An 11,588-nucleotide genomic window follows, 5' to 3' on the forward strand; every position below is an offset into this window, starting at 1 on the left:
AGTAAAACCCATCTGTTGCAGAAATTGGACAGGCAATTTGTTTATAATTATGCTATTGTAAGTGATAAGACCTCATTTAAGAGCAGAGCTGTGTTTTGCTTCTCCTTTATTGTATTTATTCAGATATTATGTATATTTTTAGATTTTCTTTTGGTATTTTTTAGGCGGGCATTTTGACCTTATTTTATTGAAGAAATGACAGGAAATAAAAGGAGAAAGAAAGAGAAGATTTATGATATGTAATAGAGGTCATTTCAGGATTATGGAAGGTAAAGAAAAGTTTTATATTTTCAGGTTTGGGTTTTGTAAAGATTAAAGGAGTTGTATTTATATTCAGAGGATATCTATGAGCCTGCTTACACCTGATATTGACTTTTGTCTTGAGTGATCTGATCACAAGTGGACAGCATTTCATACAAGTGTGAACGACCACCAAGATGCATTGTGGTCCGATCGCTCAGTCACTTAATTTCTAATTGTTTGCTGAAGTGGTCTGGGATGTCTTTGTCACATATCTTTTGTAGTGTAAACACTTAGATGTCCTGATGTGTCCTCAACAAGGACTAAGTCATCAGCGCAGGATGTGGTGGTTGTTTTGGTAGCAGTGCACTTACCATAGATTTTAATGATAGAGATACTAGGTACCAGATGCCAAAAAGTTTTATAGTGTCTAGGTTTAATTCCGTAATTCTGCTGACAGCGATATCTCCAGCTGTACTGACACAACCACTTACGTGTCAAGCGAGCATGCTAGCAAGCAACCAGTAAGAGTGTGGATGACTTAGACCTCCCAGCATAAGTGACGTGCACAGTAACAAGTGGTTAGCGGGAGACGCATGATAGAAACAGGTGTGAATGGCACTCTGTCTCGGCTGTTCAGATCACAGGGACACATGTTAATTCCAGGTATGAACAGGCTCTATGTTTCAGAGTCTGAGTCGAGATTGTCTGCACATGGCTCTCAACATGGTGGTGGCTGAAACAGCAGATAGCAGCTGACAGTACTAACAACATTGCTGACAAAGCTAATGGTGTCAACGTTTGGGGGGACTGGAGGGAGGGCCCTACACTCCCGCAACCAGACTCCAACAAAAAATGCCGGCCTTTCACGTCAGCATGATACACGGTTGGTCGTTATTATAGTTTAACGGGACCCAGTGGTGTCATGGGGAAATGCAGCAGGACAACACCAAAAGCTAAGGCAGTGAGAGTCCAAGTAGGGTGAGTGGGAGCAGTGGTGGATGGGTCCAACAACCACTGACTTACACCTGGGAGGCCAAACCTTGTTCTTACTTCCAAACCCAAACTGTACATTTCCTGTGAAAAAAGAAGCGTATTTTGAAAACAGACAATTCATGTAACAGGCAGAACTTGACACGGCGTCCCAGAATGTCAACATGCAGCACACCCAGGGTACCTTTCATGTCATATGTCGATGTGGAAACTCCATGATCAAATATTGATATGTGATTAGGTCAGAGTGAGAGTGTGTTGATGGAGCAGTCAACATTATCATAGGTATCCACCTTATAAGCGCAGTGCAGAGTGGCGGCGATTAGCTAGACTCTGGGATACAGATACAGGGACTCACATGCACTAACAAGCAGGAGCTTGCCAGAAAGTCTTAAAGAGTCCGACTTCATTCTCTAGTCAGGAGGCCATTACTCCACTATGACACATAGTTGTTTGCTGCATAGTTGTTTGCTGCTCTAATAAGGTTCTCAATATCTAATACAGAAGGATATAAGGCATCCTTAAACCATAACAGAACTGTAGTATGTGAGAATTTTAAAGAACCATTTCCATAGACAGGTTTGTTTCTTTAATAATCAGGAGTTTCCACGATAAAACTAAATTCTCAGTGTTACTTTAAATGGTTGTCAAACTCTCCAGTGGCTCCTCAGTTTGGTTTGGCAGATGGTTTCTTTTTCTTTTTCCAGAGAAAACCCCAAATGTTTAAAAATAGGCCAGTTAAGCTGAGCTACAGTCATGTAGATTTCAGGAATCTTCATTTACCTTTTTAAATGCTGTTTTATTTCTCTTTTGGTAAGTCTTTATTAAAATGATGAAAGAGATTTACTGTAAGTCAACAGTGGAAACACTGAAGACAATCATTGTCCTCAAAGTTTGAGTAATGGGGTGCGTAAGTGGACACGTATAGTTCACTCAGGTCCCTCACTCTGTTATCCACACATTCATTTTATCAGTTTAGCATGATGCAGATAGTATCTTCCCAAAAATGCCTTTGTTCATATCATAATAATGTCTGCAGTCTAACAATGGCAGCAGTTTCGCCAATTTTGCCACTTTGTTTTCCTCATTCTGCCTGTGCTGAAACACCTGTATTCACCCTCTGTTTGAAACGCTCTGTTTTAGCGCCTGTCTCTTAAGGCCCCATCTTGAAAAAGCCTGGTCGTCTCTGATTGGTCAGTGTTTCTGGATCTCGATGGTGATACTTCCCAAACCCGTTTCACCTAGTCACGTCTCTGCACTCTCATTGTAGCCTGGGAATGACTGTAAAGGAGTATAGTGCCACTTTCTACCCTGAAAAAATCACCAGCAGAAACTTCTACACCAAAATATTCACAACATTCACATTCGACAGGAATATGATCCGATAGTGGGGAACTGTTGACAAAATCGCCAACCACGATTATGTTTCCCCCATATTAGCATGTTGCTACATGTAGCAGTGTACTTGCAGCCTGGGAATGACTGTATATAACAGCAGTTTCTATTGTAACAACAAGATTAGGAGTGCTACATCTGATCAGGTGCCAAGTAGTCATTAAAACACCCAAGAAACAGACAACATAATTATTCAGAACTGTTTGTGAGTCTATTAGTGCGTGACTCTAAGTTTGTGACCTTGGTGGGAATGGTCTTTAATAATTTTCTTGGCTCTGCAGTGGAAGAAAACTTTGGCAAACCTTTAAAATGAACATCTGACACCGTGGCGTTATACAGGCTATGTGACGGAAAATAAGAGAAAGCATACAAGGTCCCCACAACATTGAAGTACTTGTACTTTACGTCATTATTTGCATTTTATGCCACTTTACATCCCTTGCAGATTATTAGTACAAAATATAAATCAATAAAGAAATTATAAAACTTTATCATAGATTTATCTATACTCAACAGAAATATAAAGCATTTGACATTGGCTTAAAACAGATTGCACCTCCCAACCCTCACCTGTGGTCATGAGCTCAGGGTAGTGACCGAAAGAATGTGCCAAACCATCGTGGTGAAGAGGGAGCTGAGCCAGAAGGCAAAGCTTTCGATTTGCTGGTCCATCTGCGTCCCAACCCTCACCTGTGGTCATGAGCTCTGGGTAGTGACCGAAAGAATGAGATCGTGGATACAGGTGGCCCAAATGAGTTTCCTCCGTGGAGTGGCTGGGTTCAGCCTTAGAGATAGGGTAAGAAGCTTGGACATCAGGAGGGAACTCGGAGTAGAGCTGCTCCTTCGCGTTGAAATTGGTCAGTTGAGGTGGTTCAGGCATCTGATCAGGATGCCTCCTGGGCGCCTCCTGTTAGAGGTGTTCCGGGCCTGTCCCACTGATAGGAGGCCTCGGGGCAGACCCAGAACACACTGGAGGGATTACATATCTCATCTGGCCTGGGAACACCATGGGGTAACAGAGTATTTCTACACTGTGGTATTGCTACTTTTACCAAAGTAAAAGATGAGAGTACTTCCTCAGCTGCTGATTGCATGTGTCATGGGATTTCTTCAGGGTAAGCTGATGGACATTTAATATTTAGATGATGCTCTTTTCAAATATTTGATAAACAGATTTAATAGAAATATCTCATAATGTCTCATAGCTGAAAAAAAGTAATGAAAACCAGCAATGGAGCGCAGGAAATGAGCTAAAAGTCCAGTCACGCTCTGACCGGCATCAAATTCAATATGATTCACCTATAATTTATTCATTTCAAAGTCCTTTTGTCCACCCATCTGTATGCAGTTACACACATCACACAGAAATGCACAGCTGGCATTGCAATACGCTCATTTTCTTCCCTGTATTTGATCAGAATAGAAACCTCTTAGAAGTTCAATCTTTTGAATTTAGTGTTTTTTTGTTGATGTTGTTGCCGCGGTGAACTTATTTTCCTCCAGGCGTGAAAAAATCCCAATCTTTTCTCTCTCTCTCTCTCTGTTGCCCTGTGGTTATTCGTGTTTCTTTATTCATCGCAAAAGTTCATAAAGTTCCAGACTACACCCTCGTGCTAACACAATATCCAGTAAGATAAGAACAAGAAGTCCAAACAAGTTCTGGCCACCCACATGCTGCCACGCCTGATCATGTCTTTACACGCTTCTTTTTATTTTCCAAAGTATATTCTGATGTTTAATGCTTAAATTAGACATGAATCATGAACATCTGCCCAAACAAACTGCAGCAGTCAACAATTTACCTATAACATCAGCAGGTACGGTAGAGAGTGAGTGATGATCAGAAGTCGAGTCCATCTGTTCCCTAAGGTGGAGATACTCTCAATGACTGCATGTCCAGTCGAGGCCTCATCACACATCACTGCTGGGTGAAAAAAATGACAAAGAGAAGGAGGGATAGAGGGGGAATACGGCCTCTGTCATTTTCTGTGAATGTGAGAGCGGTGTTAATGACTTCGCCCTCTCCTCTTGAGGAGCTGAGTGCTTGTACAGGAGTCGGCGGTTGCAGGGGGAGAGCGTAGGAGGGTGAAGAATGGTGATGATGGATGGCAGGAGAATGGAGGCAAGGGGCTGATTTACAGAGAGGAGGGAAAGACTGCTGTGACTCAAAGGCTGTGTGCTGCAGCTCAGGTAGTAAACAAACCTGCCTGTGGAGGTGGTCAGTAGGTGGCTGCTGTCTCCATGGCAACCGGCCATCACACTCGGATGCTTCCCGGCAAAATAATCTTGTTTTTTTCTGTTGGACACACACAAACAGAATATGTTTCACAGCCTATAATTCTGCCTTATTACAGGAATAGTTTGAAATTTGGGGAAATGCACTTATTTGCTGTCTTGCTGAGAGTTAGATGAGATGATTGATACTATTTTCATGTTTGTGGGTAAATATGTAGATACAGTCAGCTGCAGTAATCAGTTGGTTAGCTTAATGCAAAGACTGTAAACAGCAAGCCTTAAAGGGTGACTTTAATATTTTTCAACATTGACCTGTTTCTCATGTTTTTGTGTCTAAGTGACTAATGGGAACAACAATTTTTGAAACTGGACCAGTACTGAGAGACACCGCTGCAGCCAGCAGCTGCAAAACAGGCTGTGATGTAATCACTCGGGGCAACTGAGCACCATCACTGTACGTCCACTAAAAGTGCTTGTGTCTTACAACATTATAGAAAGGATTCTTGAAGAGGTCGACCTTTGTGTTAGAGTAATATCTTTTTATGTTTAATCAGAAAAGCCCCAAGATTGTTCTCTCCAAACCCACCTGACTCCATTTAAACAAACAGTAATTTTATCATTGTAAAACACACTTCATTCAGAGTCAACAGAGACAAATAAACACCCACAAAAACCATCTTGGTTCGTCTTTGTACAGTTCCAACAATCACCAACTCTGGTTTGGTTTAAATAAACCCTTAACTAGTCGCTAACACACACAAACACGAGGAAATGTTGTGAATGTTCTAATCCCAACTTGTCAAATATCGCTGCTGTATTAGTGCTGTTCACATCTACATATTGCACGCTAGGTATCCTCCTGTGTTTGTTGCTGACATTCTGGGACAGCGTGTCAATTTACACCTCTCTATATACTTCTATTTTCATAGGAAATATACAGGTTCTGCTCGTTACTGTACATGCATACAGTATTTTTCAAAATAAACTTACAATGCTGGTAAATCACCTCATATTTATGTTTATTTCATTGTGCAACAAAAGCACATGGTTAGGTTTAGAAAAAAACAACATGGTTTGGCTATTCGTGGGAAACAAACACCAGGCTCCCAGGTGAAAGTCCAGGGTTTGTTGGTTGGTTTGTTTCTTATTTGTTATTTGTTAGTATGTCCATACTGTCAATATGTGTATGCATTAATTGGTGAATAACGGGATATGTAAACAACAAACAAAAAAAACATGCATATCATACTAGACAGGTGAGTGGCAGCATGTTATACCACCACCTAAGGTTCTGTTTGGCCATGTCACAAACCGTCATATCATACTGCTGCGAAAGGTGGCTTTTGGCACCAGTATCTGATGCCGAAATCACTGACCAAGCGGCAGTATTTTACGAATTCGGAATAAGAACAGGCTGGAAAATAAAGTCCAGGTTAAAAAATACCAAAGTTACCCTTTAAACAGCTTGTTCTCATCACCAGGGCATCAAATACCCTTGTAACACCCCTCGGCCTGTGACATTGACGCCATAGGCACCCTTTAGAGTCTTTATACTGTAAGATGCACTAGGCCTTTAACTAACTCCAGTGTAAACCTACAGTATCTGTAGCTGTACTTGATAGTGAGAGCAACTGACGTAGTTTAAAGAGCGTAAAACTCCATGTACGGGCAGGAAGGAGAGGAAGAGGTGGATGGGTCAAATAACACTGGAATTTCATCCAAGAGGTCGCAGTTTAAGTTAACAGCATAATTTAAGAATGGTTGACAAATGTACTGTTTAAACCTAAATCATGATCTTTTCTCCAAACCTAAACATGAAGATTTGTTTCCTAAATTTCACCTCAACTGTTTCACAACATGAACGATGTGGTACAAAGTGTTTCAGCCGTGCGTCACATAGATACACTAAATGGCGCCCTGTGTGTTGCTGTAAGACACCGAGGAATATGTGCACTGATGTATGACAGCTTTACTTCTTTGTTAAGGGCATAATAAGTTTGCTAGTCATAAAATAGCATTATGTGCTTTCACGACCAAGTATGGTCGGTATAATTTCACTAGGATTAAGTAGCAAACCTCTCACTAGCAATGTGTGTTAAATTAATTTCTGATAATCTAAACGACTATTAACTCATTATTATTCATAAATTTCTCAGAAAGCAATTATCCCCGCATTTTTCTGGCGATATAGAAATGTGACTTTGTCCTGGGGAACAGCTGTTTTTACCGCAAGGCTGTGTAGTGGTGTTCATGTCATAACAAAACTGTTTCCAGTCAACTTCTTTGCTCGATTTTTACAATATTAATACTATTAATTTATCGGCTATCGTCCTGCTTCAAACTATAATTATTATATTGGCCTTTAAAAATCCAATCCTCGGTCGACCTGTATTTGAAAGAGGTATGCTAGCGTTTCCCCGTTTCCAGTCTTTGTGCTAAGCTAAGCTAACTGCTGACCGCATGAAAGTGGTGTCAGTCTTCTCATCTAACTCTGGTCAAGAAAGTGGAGATATATATATATATATATATATATATATATATATATATATATATATATATATATATATATATATTTACCCAAAATTCCAAACTACTCGAAACTATTCTATAATTTATACTTTTTTTCATTAGTTTGTTAGTACCGTAGTTGTTGTCTTTCATATTTACATGTTGTCTATCTGTAAATGTAACTGCTGATTATTAAAGAAGTTGTCTGTTATCTAAAATCCAATAGCTACTATAATCCTGTATAAGTGAGCACCAGCCAGCGTGACCCACCCTTTACTGCTCTACGGGTCATAAACTGAAACTTCTTCAGTAGTTAAAAGAACAAGAGCCAACACACATTCACACTCTCACCTCATATCTTCCATTCTCTCTGACTCTAAAGGAGTCATCCAGTCACCCACGTGTGAAGTGGAACCACCGAGGCCACAGATTAGTGAGCTGCTATAATAGCAGACATGAGCAAATCTTCTTCCTTCCTCCTACATTTCTTCTGACCTCACTAACCACATTCACATTCTGCGTATGTGAATTTTCCATTGTACAAAACAGTGATCTTTTGTCTGTGGAAATTGGTCATCTTTTATTTATACATTGCTTTTATTTTTTACATACAGTACGTCAGATAAAAACACACACATGAAATACAGATCAGTCTTCACCACATCATAAAAATACTTTAAATAAATAAGAAATAAATAATCATTAATGCTGGGTCTCTCCCAGTGGTAGATTTGTTGTGTGAAAGCATTTCTGCCTGCGTTTTATAATTTATGCCACTGTGGCTGCTGTTCATACAGCCCTGTATGTACAGTACTGGTGTCTCTTCTCAGAGGCAGACATCACCCGCAGCTCAGTCTGTGTCTTCTCACAGCTTTGCATGTCCTTCAGCTTCCAGCTCTGACACCGATCTGTACTCAACCTTCGGTCCCCAAAATAACTCCACAAGCTGGCGCGAGACTCCTTGGACTGAGGTATTTTGTTCCGTGTGAACCTTTCCAGTCTCCGCTGTGCGTCAGTAAGCTTATGTCTCTTTACGTCTGCTGCTCGCAGACTTTTTTTTTTTTTCTTTTTTCTTTTTCAAAGTAAAGTTTCTTAGCCTGTCTTGGCCTTTCTGCTGAGCTCCAGGTATGTGGAGGACTTGAGGAAGCGAGGGTAGCAGTCTTTCTCCATCAGGGTGTAGATTTTGGCTTGGGCCAGACTGAAACAGGAGTTGTTGAGATGCTCCATGTTCTCCTTTGTGATGGCTTTGGTCACATGGTCAAGATTTACCTGGTGGGGAGAAGAGGAGGTAGGCAGGTGATTATCAGCACAAAATAACATGAGCAAAGACAGTGACAGAGCTTCTTAAATTGTCTGTAGGGCTGGGTATCACTTTTAAGCAGGGGTATAGCACAAAAATCTGGACCCTGTATGTAGGCATTCTCTATGGGCCCCTCAACATATCTACGGCTATTCATTCTATGGCCCTGTATTCTCAGTCCCCTGTTTTCCCCCAGTTCTACTCCCCTGCCTTTAAGTTACCAACCAAAATAACACAATACCAGGTAGTCAAAACTTCTCCAGTAAAACATTACACATTAACATTATCTGTATTCGATCTTTTTTGTACCCAAGATAAAAAATGACTATTTGTAAGTTTTTTCTTGCAGTAAATCACCAGACGTATTTGTCAGTTTAATGCAATATATGTTTGGCCCACTACCGCAACAACTACAACCAATACAGTCTGTTGAGTGCGGTGTATTTGGCAGATCTGTGAGTCGGATTATTAGTAATTTAATTGTTAGTCCTATTTATGTATTCATTTATTTCACTCTATGTTTGGGCTCTAACTTGTACTTGTATATTATTTTTAGAAATGTTACTGTCATTATTACTACCTTTGTTGCTTTTATTTTGTTCAAATCCCTGACAAAACCCCCTTTTTGGAATAAATAGTATTCTCTATACATTAAAGTAATTGGCAGGTCAGCATGCCGAGAAGCAGGACTGTAACTATGGTTTGAGAAGGGGGGATACAATAAAACGGATGGTCTGAGGGGTTGTTCTCCATTAAAAGAATTGAGATATGAAACCTGTTTCCTGGCTACCAGAATAGTACTAAATATGATAAATATGCTGCTACTCTGTGGATTTTTTTGGAATTATATCTGAGCAAAATCAGCAGCTTAATTCACGTTTTCATCCAGAATCGTACGACTGGCCAATCAGTGTATTAAGCATGAATTCTATGGAAAGTAATGTAAAAATAATACAGTTTTGTAACTGGGGGAACACAAACATGTCCCCATTATCCCCAGTGGGAATTAAACTTCAGCCGAGATACCACCAAAACATTCAAAAGTAGTTGGGTGTTGAACGATGTAGAAAAAAAAGGGTGTCAAATCAAGCACTAGTATGCTGTTGGTACTGGTATTGTAATTTTGTTTACTAGATACTCAGCCCTAATTGTCTGTTTAGGTCATTTTATATTTACCTCTCGTGGTGCATCAGAGCCGATGAACTCGTCGTAAATTTTCTTGGCTTTGGCGGCCTGCTTTGACGGTTTCGTCTCCCGGTAGTCCTCGCAAGCCAGGTAGAAGGCAATGTTTTCCTCGCTGAACTCGGACACCAGGAATGCTCTGAACAGGCACAGTCCATCTGGAAACAGGAGAGGGAAGACAGAGGTTAACATCTGGTACTTGGCTCAAAACACGTGAAATGACTGAAACATTTGTGATGTGGAGGATTGTACTTACTTTGACTGGACAACAGTTTCTCAAACGACTCTTTCCATTTCAGAGGCTCCTCGATATTAAACCTGCAGATAGAGAAAATAAGACACAATTAGGAAAAGCTGGAAAAATGACAGAAGTCAAGTTTTTACAGACATGCTTAGAGAGAGAATTTAATGTACCTCAGTTTGTCATGTTTCTTTGACTGGCTTGTTATGCTGTGATCTGACTTTTGAAGTAAACTTCCGAACAAAGCCTTCAGCTCCTTTGCCCTGCGGAGATAAAGACAGAGAAGTCGTTAGAAAAAGACTGAGTATTTAAATCCACCTGTCATATCCTGGAAGTACAGGAATAACTCATTTTCCTCCAAAATAAAAAGTAAACTCACCTCTCCAGGCAAGTGATAGGCAGTGATTCGAGTGCTCTGCACATGTTGAGATCTTTTCCTGCTGGCCGGTTGGTATTTCCAAAGGTTTTGACAGTTGCTTGTAAAGTATGTAGTGTCTGAAAGAGCTGTCTTTCTCTGCTGTCTGTGAGTGAGTTCTCAGCTGGTCTGCCGTCTGTGTGGAGAGAGTGACTTTTTATAGGGTAGTCCACTCTGTGACATCACGCCTCTCAGCCAATCAGAGAAGACATGTGTGAGGATGAGGAGACTCCTCAACACTGATTTTCCTCCAGACTACTTCCTCACTTACTGACAACGTGTGCGTTCGTTACAGCGGCTGCATTACTTCACAACTATTAAATGTCTTTGTGCTCAGTCAGGGTGCGTGTATGTGTGTGTGGTCATGGGAAGTGTCTCTGTGTGCTCCTATATTATAATAGCTGTGAGGAGAATGAGATGTTCCAACAGGAGCAGAAAAATCCCCTAAAGTGAGGACGTTTTGAAAGTCCCTGCCTGTAACAGAAAAAAGTTTAGTCTCATGACTCAGGTCAACAAGCTGTCATATCAGAATGACTTCACAGTTAGACTGATGGTAATTTCCCAAATGACCCAAAGGAGGGATTTGGCAGACCTTAATCAGGTCCAATAATAAAGCAAAAATAGCAATAACACGTTGTAAAAATATTGTTACTCTTAAACACGCCTGTCGCTGTTACTGAGCCTGTAAAAACAGCCTTGTCTTCAGCTTTGTGTAATTTATTTTTCACCTCATCCAGTGGGTTTTTCCATATTTTCTGTCGTTTATATATAGTACTACAGTGTTGAATGATATTTACCAATGTCTTCGCATTCCAACTCGTCAAGTATCGCAGCTTTATCAGTGCTGTTTCCATCTACATATTAAGTGCGAGGTATCCTACTGTGTCCGTTGTTGGCAATTTATGCCTGTACATGCACTGTGTCTTTTCTAAATATACATTTATTTCCTTGTGCAACCAGAAGACATGGTTAGGTTTACTAAAAAAAACATCATGGTTTGGCTCAACATTCATACACGAAGCAAACATCAGATTCTTGGGTGAAAGTCCAGTGTTGTTAGACCCATTACCAGCCCTCCC

At 40.5% G+C, this 11,588-nt stretch overlaps 1 protein-coding gene across 1 annotated transcript; it reads right to left on the bottom strand.

Annotated features, from left to right (window-relative positions):
- Positions 1-7,939: 7,939 nt before the first annotated feature.
- rgs5b (regulator of G protein signaling 5b) lies at positions 7,940-10,625 on the bottom strand. The gene is made up of 5 exons (XM_049598296.1): positions 10,474-10,625; positions 10,268-10,357; positions 10,110-10,171; positions 9,848-10,011; positions 7,940-8,640 (listed from the first exon to the last, which is right to left on the bottom strand). The coding sequence occupies exons 1-5, from the start codon at positions 10,515-10,517 to the stop codon at positions 8,464-8,466; spliced, it is 537 nt and encodes a 178-aa protein (XP_049454253.1). The 5' UTR covers positions 10,518-10,625; the 3' UTR covers positions 7,940-8,463.
- Between the last annotated feature and the right edge of the window lie 963 nt (positions 10,626-11,588).

Source organism: Epinephelus fuscoguttatus, linkage group LG15 (genome assembly GCF_011397635.1).
Source record: "Epinephelus fuscoguttatus linkage group LG15, E.fuscoguttatus.final_Chr_v1".
NCBI classification, from domain to species: domain Eukaryota; kingdom Metazoa; phylum Chordata; class Actinopteri; order Perciformes; family Serranidae; genus Epinephelus; species Epinephelus fuscoguttatus.

Coding starts and splice junctions, on each gene's coding strand:
- rgs5b (XM_049598296.1), bottom strand. CDS start 10,517: ATGTGCAGAGCACTCGAATCACTGCCTATCACTTGCCTGGAGAG. Junction 10,358..10,473: donor CCTATCACTTGCCTGGAGAG/GTGAGTTTACTT, acceptor TTATCTCCGCAG/GGCAAAGGAGCTGAAGGCTT. Junction 10,172..10,267: donor AAGAAACATGACAAACTGAG/GTACATTAAATT, acceptor CTCTATCTGCAG/GTTTAATATCGAGGAGCCTC.